Genomic DNA, 19,227 nt, shown 5'->3' with positions numbered 1-19,227 from the left:
GTACAGCACCGTTCATGCATCGTGCACTCCCTTGTCGTTGGAAAGGATCGTGAAAGATCCTTTCCAACGACAAAAATTGGCAGTGTGTACGCAGCTTAAGACTACAGCATATAGAAAGGTACCCAAGTTTAAACAAAAGATAAGAGTCCTTGCTCAATTTATATATGTAACAAGTTCACATGGACACTGTATAAGAACAATCTGTTAGCAGTTTATTTGCTTTGTTGGGTAGGGTTCCCACCTTGGGATCAACATGAACATGCCAGCAACGACCAAAATGTACCACGGTTCTGTATACTTTGCCCATATGTCTTTAATGGGTGGTTGCCAGGGAGAACTATCTCCCATGCTCCCCTATCATACCACTTATCTAACTACTGTAACTGTAATGCTGCTTTCACGTGCTTTAGAATGCTATCGCTGGATCCTAACACATGCTTTTGGTATAACAGGTAAATAATTTGCTGAAATAGAGATTTCACTTATGAGGTTAACAAATCTTCCGTTGCCCTCTCCTGAGCTCTCTCACTCCCAATATAATTAAAGTTTCCAGTAGTTGCCTGACTTTACCAATAAATAAGGTCACATTGGATTTCAATCTCTGTAGCTGTATATAACACAACTGCTTAACATTGTTGCCCAATGGGTTCATAATTGTCTTTCTGTTTCATTTCAACATCAGTCTATCACTCCTGCTATTATTTCCAACCATTGGGCCTGATTTATTAACGTGAACCTGGAACCTGGAACTGGATCAGCCAAGTTCACTGAAAAAATGTGTATCCTCCTTGGCCTTGGGGAGCTTTAATAAACTAGGCCCATTTTCTCAGTTTGTGTGTTTACTGTTTCTATAATGATTCACAGATCTTCTATGCCTTAGTCTACTTATCTCTTCTTCTGCTACAAAAATAAATCATGTTCTGTTATGTCTTTATGAAGCCTTGGTTTTGTTTAGTCTGTTGTGCTACATACACATGACAGAGAAAGGACGTTGCAGTCAGAGGTCAGAATTTTGGTATATCTGTATCAATTTGTAAATTTTAGTTTATCTCTACTTAGGAAAAAGCTGCAAAGAGCAAACTAACCTTGGTGTGTATCAAGCCTGAAGTCCAAGCTATAGTTTACATTACTAGTACATTTTGAAGACCAACTGTATATTCTACATACATTATACAGCTCTACTCTATGTAATGTATCATCAAGTAGCCCATAGCACTCTCCCCTATACACATTGTTTATGTCAGGTACTGTGGCATCATGCCATTTTGTGCTAACATTTTACACACCATACAATACCACCCTTTAAATTCCACCAAAAAGGTCTATATTCTACATTCCTAAACTGTTTAGTCTGGTGAACTGTATAAATGCTACCTCTATCTCTTGTTTCTGGTCACACTCAGCTATAAAGTATATACTGCCTCTGTCTTCTGGGTAACCTATGCTATATAGTGTATAGTCTGCCTCTGTCTGTTGCCCCTGCCAAACACCATTCATCACAACAGGCCCTCTTATATTTAAATTGGCACATTTTACTAGGCTTCATACTATATAGGGCTTCATAATTTGCCATTTTTTGTTTTTTTTAGAATTTCTGTGCTCATTTCAAACTCCTTGTTTAGAATAAAAAAAAATTTACAAGTATAATTTTTAACTGTGTATTTATATGATGCTAACAAAATCTCCTAGGAATAAATGTATTTTATAATATAAATTATAGATAATTTGCTACAGTAAATAACATAGATTTTGTTTTGATAATAGATGCATACCATATAGTCTAGCTAATGCTAGTGTGTTACAGTAAATGCACACAGGCATTTTAAGTTATTCATTTACTACATTAGAAAACTCAAGAAATTATGTGAATGGCCATTGCTGAGCTGGTTCTAAAAAATACTGCTTGCCTGGTTGGTGTTTTGATCCTCTGCCAATAATCCCTTTTAATTGCCACACAGCTGCATGTTTCACATTAAGCCACTTACACACGTTACACGGAAGTTGTCGATGCACACAAAATTTGATCACTAAACAACATTTCTTGAACAGACATGCATACTTCAAAATACTGTGCATGTTGCCGAGGAAATTCCATCCCACCTATCTTTGTCTGCCAAGAGTACTGGCCAAGTTTGGTTAGGACATGATAGGAAAAGCACAGACATGAAAAACACATGAATGTTTCCTTGTTCCAATTTACTATCGTGTACTGTGTTTATGAACACGTACTCTTTGTGATTGTATGCTGACAGAATGAATCCCTATGTTGCACAGTGGGGAATCTTGACTCATTGGGCCCGATCTATTAAAGCTGGAGAGAATACATTTTCTTTATGAAGTTGGGTGATCCAGCAAACCTGGAATTAATATGGTCCAGGATTGAAAACATTTGCTAACAAATAGAAAATGACTTTTAAGAAATCCATTCCAAGTTTGCTGGATCACCCAGCTTCACTGATGAAAGTGTACCCTCTTCAGCATTAGAGAGGTTTAATAAATCATGCGTAAGATGCATAATCTATGACACCATTGTAGGAAATGACCTTATTCTTTTTCAGATTCCACAAATGTCAAATGCAAAAAAAAAGTTGCACTTACCGCTAAACCTGACTTAAAGAGAAAGTAATGAACAGTTTGTGTAACATCTGCTGCATGAATCAAGTTGTGATATGGATTTTTATGTTTGGTGTAGCCAACTTCCAGTGCCTCCACAAAAGATACAAGTGCAGAAATAGGTATCTAAAACAGAAACAATTATGAATATCTTGTATTACACATGCAACACCATCAGAAAAATAAAATGACCAACAATACAACAATGAGAACATTTAAACTTCAGACAATAAATTAGGATATGCTGTAAGAAATAGACAATGAAGCTAATATGTATGACATATGGTACATGGAAAAGGAGATCGAAAACATTACCATATCTTGTTGAATTACACATCTCTTTTTTTCATAATCACACCCTGTCACTGTTGAGGTGCTTATAAGAAAGCAGCGGATAGATAATTTATGCTTCAGGTAGCATAACTAAATAATTTTAAGGGGAACAAACATCCAGAGAAAAATATAAAGAAATGCTCATTTGTTTGTGTCCATGTGCTAGAAGAACAGAAGCAAAAAGAATATACATCGAAGAGTCATATGAAAACATTAATTTTGATCAGTCTTTTAAAAGGTCAAAACATTACAGTGTAGACCGAACATAAAATTACAATTCTCATAGATTAATTGGGAATCTACCAGAATAAATAACCAAATAAACCAAATAACAATATTATTTTACATAACAAAGTACTTTTTTTCCACCATAGATATAAAACATATACTCATGAACGCCCCTGGGTGACAAAGCCTAGAAAACAGGGTTTATATGGTCTCAGGCTACCATGAGCACATTGAGTTACATGACATTGCAGAGAATTATTGTTTCTAAACAGAAAACACCCTGAGCAGTAGACTTAGACAGAATAGTTAGATAAAATGATTAGCAAAGCACAACCAGGAAGATGAACCACAATATGTAATAAACAAATATCTTCCATAAGGAATGTTTACATTTCATATATGTACAGAATTTCAAGCTATGCATTTACTAAGGAAGTTGAGTGATTATTCACCTAACTTATCCAATTCTGTGAAAAAGCATCTGCACATGAGTGGGTACTTAAAGTAAAGAGGTATTTGTTTTTGATATGACTGGATAATTAAGTGACTATTAATTTTGTTTTTAGGTAAATCATAATTTATTAAATTATTAAGCACATCTGAGTATTAAAACATTATTGGGCACTGATAAAAATAAATTTCTATGAAAAGGATAAAAGAAAAACAAACCTTACCCTTCTAATACATAACATTGGGGAACACATTTTTGTTCAGTTGGATGTTACACTTGTTTTTTACTAATTTTTGGGTGGTGAATCCAGACATGACCCCAGTTTTTTATCACATCCAGTTTTTACAAGACAGGGTACCCTCCATTTTTAATATACAATGAAAAAAATAATGAAATAACTTTAATGTACTGTTTATTTCAATTTATTTTGTTCATACAAAGGATTTATTGTTACTCTATGACATTTTTTTACAGTAAAACATTTGAAAATTGATCGGGTAAGCGGTTAAGGTAAAAATTTACGCCTATATCTTTTCCTGGAGTGTTCAGTGTTAGGACAATCCCGCCAGATGCTCCAACAATAGTCAGCCATCATATGTACATCCCATCTACCCTGATACCGTCCTTCCATGACCTTTAAATCTTGGTGGAGTCGTTCACCTTGCTCATAATTGACTGCACCAAGGTTTTCTGGGAAGTTGGCTATGCAGAAAATGCACCTTGATGCTCATATTGCAACCAAGCATTTTGTAGCTCTGTGGACAATTTCTGTGTAATTATTTACTTGTGTGTTTCCAAGAAAGTCCTGGACAATGGCTTTGAATGATAACCACGCAATTCAACTTCTGACATTGTCCTGATGTCCTGATTGGCCATCAAACACACCAGCCTTTATTTTTTCAAATGACAGGCTAGGAAATGCCAAAAATAGGTACTTGAAACAGTCTCCTTCAGTTGGCAAAACTTTAACGAACTATTTCATCAGAGCCAGTTTCATGTGCAGAGGCGGGAATATAATATTCTTTCTATCAACAAGTGGCTCATGTAGAATGTTTTGATCACCGGGTTTTGGGGCAGATCTTGGAGAACAATTCCTTTCTACCCAATGCCTCTCATGAGCTCTGCTGTCCCACATGCACAGATAACAGGAATACTTGGTGTATCCGCGTTGCTGACCAAGAAGGAAGCATACCATTTTGTGACCCAATTGTGTTGGTGATATTGGAACAACTCAATGACTCCCTTTATGTCTGCCTATTCTTCACAAAGAGAAACTGAGTGGTCAATTGGACAGACCCAAATATTTTGCCAGTGTGAAGGAGGACACACTTTAGGCTCCACTTTGAGCTATTGATGAATAGTTGCCATTCAGATGAGTTATAGATTGGAATTTCCAATTCCTGCATTAAACCAGGTATGTTATGGCAATACACAAAGCCACTGTCATTTCTAAAGTACTGCAGAATTGTAATTTCTCTGGTTCCAATGAACGATAACTTCATTCCTTTTTCAAGTAAGTTATTCTCACGCAGTCTTGATGCTAGGAGTGCCTTCTTCGATAGTCCCAAATCATGTGCCAAATCACTCAACTCATGCTGACAAAATCCCTTAAGAACAGAGTCCTCTTCAATTTCAAACTCTTCATCTTTGTTGTCACCTAGTTCATCACCATAATCATGTTCTTCGTGAAAGGGTAGTGTAACGTAAACCGGCACTGGGATTTCATCTGAATGAGCCACTGGGCGTAAACTGTATGGTAGACTAGCATACTCTATGTTACATTTATTTTTCCTGGTATATCCTGAAGTTTTCACTATACAAAAGTAACAGTCACTGATCTCCTGGCTCCCACCAAACCATAGGTATACCAAATGGCATCTTATCATGTGTTTCCTATGAGAGGCCAACGACTTATCTTGATCATCAAGTTTACCTTTGAAATATGCCAAATAGGCTTGCTCTACAAATGTGCTGATGTTCGCCCTTTGACTGGGAATGGTGAAACTACCCAGATATAACAAAAAGAGACAGGGTTGTTTAGGAACTTACGACGAGAAACAGCAAAGCCAGACATGATCTGAAAGAAAGGAAATATGTGTGTAAGTAGAAAAAAAAATTGTGCTTCTTCACTATGAAGAGGAGAGCACAACCTCTGACCACACTGTCTTGCGTGTAAATGAATAGCCTATACAAATTATTCTTTTTTACTTCATACTCAATGTGTCAGTATGTGCAGATATTTACATTTTCACAGCAATGCAATATTAACATTCACATGCAGGTTTTTCTCATGTTCTGTAACTGTTGACTGACCATTTGCTATATTGTCTGTTTTGCCACATTCTAGAAAGTATATACCATGTAGCCTATGTAGCATTTCCAAGATGGATGGACACATGTAGATATGTGCATCTAGGGGCAAAGGTAATAAGCTATACCTTTATTCATCTGTAGAATCTCTCAGTCCTTTACAACTGATGACTACCAGGGCTTGGTTGCTGTAAACATGCGACTAAGCATGAATTTATGTTAGATAAAGGTGGTAGATTGCAAGGAACATGACCAAAAAGATCACAACAAATGGCACCAGTACAAAGACAGCTGTTGCATCATGTTTATTGCATGCATATAGTGCCAAGGTTTATATCCATGATGTAAATAACGGAGTTGCATATCTACGTGTGTGATATATCATACACAAATACTGCACATGTTCTGCATGCGTCTGCATGTATTTGTTTTGAAGCTGAAAAGCAGAAAGCTTGCTGTCAATAAGCTGTTTCAGTTTGTTGATCCGATTGAACAAAAAATGGATATGATGATGGAAATGTCAACATAGACAACAGTGTGCATGTTTAATATTCTCTATCAATAAAAAAATATCTCACTACCAGCACACAAATTATTTTTTTTTTTGTCATTCAAATCTTGTAATTTGCATTGATTTTAAAATGGCTATTTATTGCAGGGAACACAATTTCTCTTTATAACACTAAGTTTAGTAGTGAACAACAATATGTTATATTTTAGTGCTCCAAAACCTCTTGGGCAATCCATTGTTGAATGCTTAGTATAAACAGTATGTATAGAAATGTCATGCACAGGTCTTGTGATCAGCATAGCACAGGGGTCTTTACTATCAAAAGAGCCATTTTGCCTCCTCTTCCACTAAAGAAAAATAGTCTGGAGCCGCAAAACATAACACAGTTTATAAACTTTTAAAAGTTTTAATATTTTTTTAATTTTACCTGTTACAACAAGTGTGCATGTGTAGGCCTACTTTAAAAAATTAAACACTGAACTATGCCCCTAGAAGCCTCCAGCTTCTAACGTATCATCCTGTTACATTAGAAGCTGGAGGCTTCTAACGTAACAGGGTAGATTTTTTTGATGGGCAGAGTTCTTTATGTTCTGATGATAGCCTAACAATTAAATTTTAGGGGGTGTTAGTCACAGGTGTCCCCCACTTGCACCTACATTTTTGGTTTTGTACATCTCCCCATTCCAGAGGAATTGGGGTTCAAAGGAGGGGGATGTCATTGTACACACCCATTTGTACACACCCTGTGGTAGCTTTATTTCACTGGTAGATTTTTTTCATTAGAACACCGTATAGGGAATCCCCCTCCTCCGCAGTGTCTTGGGAGGAAGGGGATCCCCCATCAGAGATCTCCCTGCGGCAGCCAAAGGGAGCCACAACAAGGAGGCTGAATAGCCGCATGCGGCTCCGGAGCCGCAGGTTGCAGACCCCTGGCATAGCACATTATTTGTTTTTACTTGTGCTGTTATATAATTATTGGTTATGTAGGTTTCTTTAAAACTGTTCTTATGTATTTTTCCTATGCCCTGCAGCTCATTGTGGCACAGGATAGTGCACTGTGCAAAAATACAATATGTCCTTTTTCAGCTCACACCAACACTGGTGAAATGAAACCATAAAACATAAAGCAATTGCTTTGTTTTTATATTAAGTCTGAGTGCCAGCTCGAATAAGTCCTTAAGGTAAAATCAGACAAATGGTTTGTTTAAATTGTATATAAATGGTAGGTTGATATATAGAAAATTTAGTAGGTTAGTGTCTTAGGTCCAGATTCAGACTTTGGCTACTCAAGGCATGTTAGAGCCATGTGAGCTCAAAAGCAATTTTATTTTATGCCAAAAAAATAATTATGTATTAGAAATATATGTTAACTAATTTTCCTGCAGTAGAATTGATATTTTTTTTCAGCTAGGTTAAAAATTCATATACCTCAATCACATTGCATAGTCTGAAAGGGAACACCTCCAATGCTGCATTATTATTTTTTAGGATCATTTGATTGTGTGATTAGAACTACAAATCTGTTGACAGATAAATCAGCTCACACATATGTATTTACCTGGCTTCACAATTGTGCATTGCCATAGTGCTTGATAAAATGTGCTTTTACTGCACTTAACCACAATGCAGGGTAATGAATAGTAAGGAATACTATGGGCATAATGCTGTAGTGCCTTGCATAGTAACCCAAATTACCATTGAGTTTCCGACGTTATCAACATACAAGCAGTACAGCACATCATAAAGGACAGAACAAGGAAAGGAGTTCTTTACCTGACACCCCACTCAACATTAATTGGGTTGGCTTAATAAATCACACCATAAATTGACTAATTGGTAGCCTAGAACCTAAAATTAACAACAAGTAAAAACAAGTGAAAGAAGTTTGGTGCAAGGGCACAGTACATGTCATGTTGCCAGTGGCTGCTGATTTTCTTCTTCCACTCCAATAGGTACTTGCTGCACTAATGCATGTTTAATCAATATAGAGGAATAAATGTTTGGGAATCCATGTTATGCCACAAAAATATATACACAATTTATAGAATATATTTATTGTCAACTTTTTTAGGTACTGTATATTATGGATAAGCAAGATGTGTCCGAGTTCCAAGTTCCAAGAAATCATTACAGGAGGATTTCTGTTGTGTGCGATCCCTGGGCACTAGAGGTTAATTAACCTCTAAGGCCTGGGGATCGCAGTGGATTCCCCATTCAAAACCTCTAGTGCTCTTTAATTGGCTGAGGAAAGGAAAATCCTGATGATGCTTGAGTTGGTCCAGAGAAAGGCAAAAAAAAAAACCCTGGTACAATTTGCTTCAACAGGGGAAAAAAAATCCTTCCTTCCTATCTTTACTTAAAAGCCTTAATACCCAGTTACATTCTGTGCTTTAGAAAAGCATCCAGCTTTTTTTTTTTTTAAAGCAATCTATAGTAGTTGCTGAAACTACTTCCTAAGGGAGCCTATTCCACATTTTCACAGACCTTACAGTGAAGAATCCCTTAAACGTAAACTTTTTTTTCCTCCAGACATGCCCTCTTGTTTTTTGTAATGATCTCAAGCGATCATATCCCCCCTTAAACGTCTCTTCTCAAGGCAGAATAGATTCAGTTCAGCTAATCTCTCCACATAGGTGAGCTCCTCCATTCCTTTTATTAGTTTAGTTTTCCTTCTCTGGACTTTCCAATTCCACAACATCCTTTTTGTGAACTGGTACCCAAAACTGGACTGCATATTCCAGATGTGGCCTGCCCAATGCTTTGTACAGGGACAGGATAATGTCTCCTTCTCTGTAGTCTTTTCCTCCTTTGATACAAGAACGTACTTTGCTGGCTTTTGATATTGCAGCTTTGCATGCTAATATTAAGTCTATGATCTACCAGAACCCCCAGATCATTTTCCATTTCTGACTCCCCCAAATATATTCCCCCCTAGACAGTATGACAGTAGACGCATGTTGTTAGCCCCCAAGTGCATAACTTTAAATTTATCTATATTAAATGTCATTTGCCACTTGGCTGCCCAATTAAACAATACATTCAGGTCTGCTTGTAGATTATAGACACCCGGTATGGACTTAACTCCATTACATAGTTTGATGTCATCTGCAAACACAGAAATGGTACTTTTAATCCCAAACTCTATTCCATTTATAAAGATATTAAACAGTAAAGGTCCCAACACTGAACCCGGGGGTACAACACTAATAAGCTTAGACCATTCAGAGTATGAATCATTAATTACAACTCTCTGGATGCGGTCTTTAAGCCAGTTCTCTATCCATTTACAGATTGATTTTCCTAAACCTATTGACCCTAACTTGCATATTACCCGTCTGTGGGGTACTGTGTCAAATGCTTTAGCAAAGTCCAACAGCTACTCCACTACCTGTTTACTTACTTCCTCATAAAAAAAGAGTAAATTTATTTGACAACTTTGGTCTTTCTTGAAGCCAACTATAAACTAGATTTCTTGATCACCTTTAGAAGAAGAATTGTGTGTTTTACTCTGGCCCCCAGATGACGCTGTGTAAAGTATATAACAAAGTCTTGCCATCTGAGATTGCTTACACTTTACATGTGGACACCACTGGTGGCCAACAATAATGAAGAAAAGGTCACTTAAAGCAGAAGTGTCAATAAATAAAAAAATAACACTTACCTTTACTTCCGTAGAGTCCCTAGTCCCTCCACATCTGGCCTCAATTCAGTCCCGCGCCATGCTGGATTCTTCCTTTGTCCGAGCAGGGGAAGCACCTGGTGGCACCATCTTCTTCCGTCTTCTGGCTACATAAACAAATCTCACACTATAGGGGTGAGAGATCGAGTGACATATTCTGCTGTACCTACAAAATAAAGTGCCAATCCCAACGCACATGCGTGAGATCAGCATTTTTTTCAATGCCTGGAAAAGCTCCTTCTGCACATGCCCACGATCTAAGCTCCCAACAGCCAAATACCAACTCTAAAGTGCAAAATATTTAAACCTGTAGAAAGGGGGGAAAACATAAATACACTGAGTCCATGAAATTTTAATTTGTTCCCTTTCTAAAAGAAATGTTTTTAAAAAACACACACTGGTTGTATTTATTCACATTAATTTTATTGGCATTTCTGTTAATTACTTTTTCAAATGTTAATACTGATAGGTGCATTTTTTATGCCATAGGTAATACTTGAGTCAATGTAGTTTTTCTTTTGTTTAATGTAAAGATGTGTGCATCAATATATATTTGTATACATTTTTATTAAAGTATATACAATGTATCTGTTCAACTGCTTGTTAGCACAAAACTAATCAGCCAATCACATGCCAGCAATTTAATGAATTTAGCCATGTAGACATTGTAAAGATGACCTGCTAAATTTCAAACCAAGCATCAGAATGGAAAAGAAAGGTGATTTGAGTGACTTTGAACATTGCATGGATGTTGGTGCCCAGCTGAATTAGGTGTTTCAGAAACTGCTGAACTGCTGGATTTTCACACACAAACAGCTAAAGAGTTTACAGAGAATGGTCTTTAGCCTCCCTAGTGGTTAATTTCTTTGCGGTTTTATACGTCTAAAAGCGGTACATTGTTTTTCATGAAAATGTATTTTACAGTATATTATAATAGTATGAATATAATAACGTTTGATACACAAAATCATGTAAAAATAATAAATTAATAAAATTAAAAAATGTATATATTTTTATTTTTTATTTTTTTTTAATTTAAAAAAATAAATAAATGTTATACTATTTTAATATACTGTAAAATAAATGTTCATGAAATACAATGTACTGCTTTTACACATATAAATCCAATGTATTGCATTCAATACAGTTATTTTGTATTGAATGCAATACAAATGGATTTTTGAATTTCCCGCCCCGCCCACCGGCAACATACACACGCACCGACGTCACCGGGAACTCCCCCGGTGACTCATTGGGTGCAGAAGACACCGGAGGACGAGAGAAGAAGACAGAGATTGCAGCAATGGACGACGCGGGACGCTGGCAAGCGCTGTATTTTCTATTACTTCCGTTGGTTTACCTACAATGATTGTGACTCGGGGTTACTGCTTTCGGGAACTTTTTTTTTACCCCTGGGGGTCACACTGGGGATTACCACTAGGGAGGTAAAAAGGGGAAATAACCAGTAAGCAACAGTTCTCTGGGTAAAAATGCCTTGTTGGTGCCAAAGGGGAATGCCCAGACGGGTTGGAGGTAATTGCAAGGCAACAGTAACTCAAATAACCACTAGTTATAACTGATGAATGTAGAAGAGCATCTCTGAATGCACAACACCCAAAAACTTGAAGCTAAAGAGCTACAACAACATGAGACCACACCTGATGTCACTCCTGTCAGTTAAAAACAAGCACAGTCTCACCAAAACCAGACAGGATAAGACTGCAGAAATGTTGCCTTTTGTGATGAGTTTCTGTTTCTGTTGTGACATTTAGAAGGTAGAGTCAGAGTTAGTAGTCAACAACACAGAAGCATGGAACAATCATGACTTGTATTAATTATTCCAGCCACTGGTGGTGGTGTAATAGTGTTGGGGATATTTTCTTTGACTCTTGGTACCTGCTGAGCATTCTTTAAATGCCATGGCACATTTTAATATTGTTGCTGACTATGTTAATCTTTATAACTGCACTGTACCCATCTTGGTATGTCTAATCTAGCAGGATATTGTGCCATACCACAAAGCTTATATCATTCCAAACTTGTTTTTTTAACATAACAGTGAATTCACTGTACACTAATGGCCTCCAGTTATTTGATTTTAATTCATCTATGGGATGTGGTGGAACAGAAGATTTTCATTATGTGCAAATCTTCAGCAAATTTGTGATGATATCATGCCAATATGTACCAAAATCCCTACAGAATATTTTAGCACCTTATTGACTTCATGCCACGAGGATTTATGGCAGTTCTGAAAAAACCTGGTACTAGTAAGGTGTACCTTGGTGATTGCTGAGCATATATACCTATGACAAAAACATGTACCTTAGTTTCATAAATGATTTACCTACAACATTCCTTATTATGCCAATACCAATAAATGTACCATGCCTACAATATTTATTTATTCTTTTCCTAAAATCACAGATAGTTAGCATGCTAGTTAGCATCACTCACTGTCAGTACCCAATATCCACCAGTGAGTGTATTCCATCATTGCGAAAGTCTATGGTATTATCAAGTATCACTAGGAAATCCTCATTCACCTTTCTCCCAGTGAATTCACCATGTGCTGTGTATTGTACACACTAAGGATGAATTAAAAATGACAAGGAACATTGCTAATTCTATGCTTTTTTGGACAGTTTCTTTTTTCCAGTTCAGTTAGCAGTGGTCTATGTTACCATCCACTGCACTGCTGAGTAAACCATCAAGACATTTTACTGATGATATTATGATGTTAGTGGGTTACATGAGGTGGGCTGGAGACAGAAATGAAAAACAATTATTGCTTTCACATTTACTAAGCTGGTGTTGAGGGGCATTAATTATGGTGGAATAGGAATGGGTACAGAAACCAAACATTTTTGTACATTAAAAGGAATAATGGGACTTCACGGGCACCATAGAAGAACTACATCTGAGTACATGTACAGTAATTGGGGTGAGAAACTATAGGAAAAGGAGCCATTCACCTTGCAAAGAAATAATGTCTTTGAAAAAACTGAACTCAGATCTTTGAGGACCCATGGATGTAATCCATCAGGTCCTGGTGCTTTGTCAACCTTAATTTTTCCCAGCTGTTTCTCAATCATATCAATTCTGATCCATTGTGACACATTTAAGGCAGTGACATTGCTAATATGATTTTGGACTTGAGCTCTGCCATTTTCCTTTGTGTACACAGAGCTAAAAAAAGTGTTTAGTAAATCTGCCTTGTCTTTATCCCCAGTTACCAACCCAGCAACATCCTTTAAGGGGCCTACATGCTCAGATCTGATCTTTTTGCTATTAATATATTTAAACATTTTTTGGGGGTTTGCCTTACTTTCCTTTGCAATCTGTCTTTCATTTTGAAGTTTGGTACATTTTATCTCCTTTTTACATCTTTTGTTATATTCTTTATAGGTTTCAAATGATGAAGGTGATCCTTCATTTTTATATTTTTGGAATGCCCCTTTCTTGTTCCTTATGGCTTTTTTAACATCAGCTGTGAGCCACATAGGTTTTAATTTTAGCCTCTTAAACATATTACCCATTGGAATATATTTACCCATACCATTGGAATATATTTACCCATACCCATACTTCAAGAAGATTTTTTTGCTCAAAAGGTGTGGGAAATTACTTTTGCAATCGTGTGCAAGAGTGCAAACATTTTGGTTGCTAAACAAATAGCCTGTACATTTTATTAATAAAGCAACCTCATTGTGTAAAATCGATCCTGATCAGAATAAATCTGAAGTACCATGTACAGCAATGGTAACTATGTACATAGTTACTGTTTAGGAAAAATGCTACATTTTTATGTGAATTTAAAAATGTAGAATTTAGTGTTTATTTAAAAATGCTGTATACAAAGTTACCAACTGCGTGATGGCTGCCAGTGTATAATTATATATTTATGTATGGGTCATATGGTGCTAACAGTCAAGGCAGGCATGGAGCGAGGAGTGCAAGGGAGCTTAGGGGAAGGCCTGCATTACTTACTGGTTTGACAGGGAGCAGACAGGCTAGGGTTAAAACGTTGTTTTGGGGTTATTGGAATAAATAGGTCAATATGGGGATTGGTAGGAGAGCAGAGGTGAGGGTGGGGTTAAAGTAATATAAGGTTAGACGATCAGGGGGGAGGTCACAGAGTGTGCAGAGGAGCAGGGTGCTCCTCTGCACACGCACTTGCAGACATCACTGTGTTTCTGTCTGCTGGATCTTTGCCAGAAATCAGATCCCATGTTTGATACTTCACATATTCTTGAACTAAGAATTCCTTGACACTAAGGTACTTAATCCCTGCATATATCTATCATTACATCATTCTCTATGTTGAGGAGAGGATCACCAGCTTAAAATATTCGAAGTAAACATATCGTGCTATCCAACAGAAATCATTAATTATATTAATTATATATTATATTATATATTAACACTACAAGTGCCAAAATACATGTTGCAAAGCTACTACCCCTGGGGAACCCTAACTAGGCGAAACGCGTCGGGTGCAGTTACCATCATGATTAAAGCATTATCAATATATGGCATCAATACTGTATGTATGTTGTGTTAAGATGAAATATGTCTCATAAGGCCTCATAAGGCCAATCCAACAGTTTGTGGACCCTCAAAAAAGATATTGTGGTCCAATATCAAACTAGTCAATGATATTTGATGACACTTGACACTTTGTGACTTTTTTTCTGTATTTACTGTATATATGTGTATGGTAAAACTGTTCTGTATGGCAAAAGTAACTAAATTTGTCTGTGTGATTTGTGAACTGATGTACAATTTATGATATACTAAATATAAGTTTTCTGTTTTTGTGCAAAAAACCCTGCTCTCTTTACTCTCACTGATCTACTTTGTAATATTTAGGGTTAGCACATAGTCTATTAAAGAATCTATGTATATTTAGGTCTCCACCAAGTACCTCTTAATTGAATTTGTAGCAACAATATTATGTTGACGCAGATCACAAGTGGTAGTGTGTCTTCTAGGAGTTGCAACTAGAAAAGATTTAAGAGACAGTGTTGGGTAGTATTCTGTGATTGTTATTGTTTGTTGTGGTTTAATATTGTTATTAGTAATAATAGTATTTAGTAAAAGGCTTGCAGACTATTTGGCCAAAGAGAGAGGTGTTGTTTTCTTAAATTGGAAATTGGGGGAGGGGGGTGGGTTGGTGGTTTAATAAAGGTGCTATGGGACTCTGTTATACTGCTGTCATGAAAAGAACAGAAGATGCCTTGATGTGTAAAAATTTTAGGTGCCAGATGAAAATGTTCAAATATTTAGTGAATTATGTTAATAATCTTTGTAGAAGTACACAAACAGTGAATTCAAAGAGCTGAAGACTTGTCAATTCACATTTGTGTAATGTGTTAAAAAGCTGACGGCCATCATCTGATATGTCTTATTGTTGCACAGTTTAGCAATCTCATCCCTAATATGAACTCCAAGTGACCAGATGGTAGAGTTATTTGCTGTGTATAATGAGACAAATCCAAGAATAAATCCCACAAGAAATGAGGACACAAAGCACTTTTTCGTAAGTCACTAGATATTATTTGTATTCTGAGGAGAGTAATCCTGAGTAAGTCTAGAAAACTAGACATCAATTAACTTTGATATGAAAGGTTATTTCTTTATTAAAAGGTACAAGCAGCAAATTAGGTAAATAAATTATGATATTGTAAAACTTATTAGAAAAATATACACCATTCATAATGAGATTATGGGTATTTTTTGCATTAAAAAGTTAAGCCCATGTCTACTAAGAAGATCAAGTGTAGGATTTATTCTATCAAGCCACTATGGAGATTTGTGACCACATGCAATATTAGAATAGTGCAATGATGACATAATGTACAGTATGTACAGTGTACAGTTAAGTACGACCCTAATGTTTAATGTTTGCTGACTGACCCAGGTTCACCCAAGTAGTCTATCTTCTTTAAAGCCCAGTGAAATACCGCCTCAAAACAACATGCCTTAATAGGGTCATCATATGAACTAGAAGATGGAGGCCAAAAAATTATCTTTAGCATACCAAAAGCAGCCCTGTGACTGAAGCCCAGCATGAGCGGGTGAGTTTATTTTTGTTCATCAACTTCGCTGCTTCTGGTATTGTAAAGGAGTTAGAGGTCTCCTACTTTAGAAGGTCGCTGTATTGCCCTATTTTTGCTATTTGGAGCCACCCTGAAACATATGGTCTTTGGCTTTGTGTAAGGTGAGATTACTATATATTTTTTAAATTTTGATGAGTTTTTTAAATTGATTACTAAATTATTGTATATAGTATGAAGGCAACAAATTATAGGGCCTAAAAAAATCAATGCTGTCCGCAAAATGCAACGGTCTTCCAGAAAAAATAGGAACTACAAGCATAGTAAAAAGAAATCAAACTTAAAAAAATCCAAAAAAATTTAGTGTGTGGCATGCAATGTTTTAATGGCCTTCAGTAGTCCAATGTTCCGTATTTTGATCAAGTGTTATTTTTGTCTTTATAAGTATTAAAAAACGTTCTTGTTCTTATAAATACAATTTAATGTGGCTTAAAGATGGTTTTAAAAGAATAAGGAGATATGTAAGCCCTGAGGATGATAAATATTGAATATTTAAATCCCTGTATAACAAAAACTAAACTGTAGTCATAGCAACGCTAAAACCCTATATGTATGTAAAGTATGTGATGTAGCATAATCATGATCTTGAACAATTCGTAGCAAAAAAAAAGTTACTTTAAAAATATTGTGCTTTAGCTTTTTTGTAGCTGTACCTGTGTGTAATATCTTTCGGTAAGAATTATTGGGGATTGCCATTAGACTGTTTCTACATCATTGCTAGTATTAATCCTAAGGTTGCTTTGAAAATGTTAATTAATCATTTCAGGATGCAGATGCTATATCCTGATAACTGACATTGAATGAAGAAAACATGAGGTGCTGCAGCACAAATCCTGTTATGTTGTTCTTCAAGTTACCACCTCAATGCACTACAGAGGGAGATGGAGATAGCACTCAAGTACTAAAGATAACTCTACTTTACAAATGCATGCAGAAGCACATTAAATATCACAATGATATTACAATATGAATTAAATTGGCAGTAGAAGTATTGTAGTCATTAGGCAGTCCTTCTCTCACCTAAACAATCATTATCAAAGACCTCCTAGTATGCCTAAATAGGTAACACAATTGTGAGCATTTTTTGGGCATTTTGTTGCTAAGCCTTTGACACTCTTGGAAATGATAGTATGATAAGCAAATGCAAAGTTTTTTCAAAGTGGATTTTGTAGTTTTACATTTTTTATGTTGGTATTTAGAAAGCGAAAATGAATTTTAATGTTACAATGACTTAACATGTAAAATGTGAAATTTAAAGAAGATTCAATCAGTAGTAAACATGTTAGTGTCTGATTTGATCAAAGCAGTAACAGTAGCAGGGATTTTCAGTTGCCCTTTACTTTGACACCCCTCTACTGCTGTCAGCTACCAGGATGAGCAAAAAATAATAAAGGAGAAATCGTTGCAGCCTAGAATAAAGGAGATGCCTGGTGGGAAGGAGGTAAAAAAAAAGTTTTTGTCTGCAGATTCCCCCTGTCTAAGTTAAAGAATGGAGAACAGTCATGACAAAATACACGGTGCCTCTGCTGGTTCCAATTCTGCACAGAAAACTAAAAATAAGTCTCTGGTTGCAAAGGAGAGACCTGGAAGCAATCTAACCTACCCCCCTTGTGTGCATGTACAAACAGTGGCCCTGATTTATAAATTCTCCCCAAGGAAGGAGAGGATACATTTTCAACAGTGAAGCTGTGTGATCCAGCAACCTAGAACGGATTTCTTAAAAGTAATTTGCTAGTTGTTAGCAAATGTTTTTATTCCCGGACCAGATTAATTTCAGGTTTGCTGGATCACCCAGCTTCACCTATGAAAGTGTATCCTCTCCAGCTTTTGAGAGCTTTATTAAATCAGGCCCAGTATGTCAACCCCATTTTCATTGTAACACACAGATCACACATCAGTTCAATTCAAAATAAAATGATACCAAAATATTTTTTAGGCTGCATTTGGTTTTCTCATTGCTTAGGATGAAATATTTTTTACACCACATCCACACACATTGCAATTTCCACATACTGCACACTGCACTGGAAATGGAAAGAGAAGAAAAGGCAGACAGTTTGAGTAAATTATTAATATATAAAAAAAATTACAGAAATACAGACATGTTATAAAATGTAAATTGTTAAACACATTTCATTATATATTTTATTACAGTTAGAATACCTTAGGTTTATTTCTGTCAAACAATTCACATTCAACTCACTATTTATCCAAGATAAAGTTTTTTTTGTCATAAAACATCTTTATCAGGGTTCCCCAACCTTTGTTTTCTTTTAAGCCATTCTGTAAAAAGTTGTAAACCACCCTAAGCAATTATAAACAACTTTGTCAAAATGAAATGTTAAAAGGTAATAAAAGGGGGCTGCAAGCTCTAGCTGATTCAAAAAACATTTCTGTAATGAACTGCTGGTGTTGAGAGCTGCGCTGTCCAGGGTTCTGATCTGAACTACTGTAAAAGGGTTACATGGGTAGCCGGGTCATAGGAGCAGGCTACACAGATAGCCTCAATTAAGTAATTCAGGTTTTCAGAGACGGAGACTGGAAGAAGGTGGTTGATCAGTATTTCTTCTAGTCAAATGAAGGAATGGACATGTGCATCTCTCCTACATAGTCTACAGCATTCAATAAGTACAAAGCAGAGATTATGTAGATGTTTGAGGCTGATTTATTTGCAAAATGTGATGCCTTTTAACGAAACAAAATGCACAGATGAGGTTGCACACAGGTTATCAGAACCACGAGGAATAAATGCCTGTAAACCATGTGTGCAACTGCATCCATGCAAACATTGATTTTGATCCAGTAAAAGGTATTACCTCTTGCAAGCAATTCAGCTTTATACAAAAGAAAATAATCAAAATGTGCCTAAATCAACTGTAACAAACTGTAATAGTCTGTTTCCTAGCTTTTCTTCACATCCTGCTCATGGAGCTTACAATCTAGTGAAACCTAGTTAACATTCCTAAAAATATATGTGTATGTA

At 36.3% G+C, this 19,227-nt stretch overlaps 1 protein-coding gene across 5 annotated transcripts in view; it reads right to left on the bottom strand.

Moving 5' to 3' along the window:
- Positions 1 to 19,227, bottom strand: part of PDE1C (phosphodiesterase 1C) — a 435,454-nt gene that overhangs the window by 70,241 nt on the left and 345,986 nt on the right. For all 5 annotated transcript variants that reach the window (XM_072412144.1, XM_072412147.1, XM_072412145.1 and 2 more), the window contains one exon: positions 2,599 to 2,739. In XM_072412144.1, the coding sequence (XP_072268245.1) occupies positions 2,599 to 2,739 (141 nt within the window). The remainder of the gene's footprint in view (positions 1 to 2,598; positions 2,740 to 19,227) is intronic.

This window comes from Pyxicephalus adspersus, chromosome 5 (genome assembly GCF_032062135.1).
Source record: "Pyxicephalus adspersus chromosome 5, UCB_Pads_2.0, whole genome shotgun sequence".
Lineage (NCBI taxonomy): Eukaryota > Metazoa > Chordata > Amphibia > Anura > Pyxicephalidae > Pyxicephalus > Pyxicephalus adspersus.
This window is presented reverse-complemented; position numbering and strand designations above follow the sequence as displayed.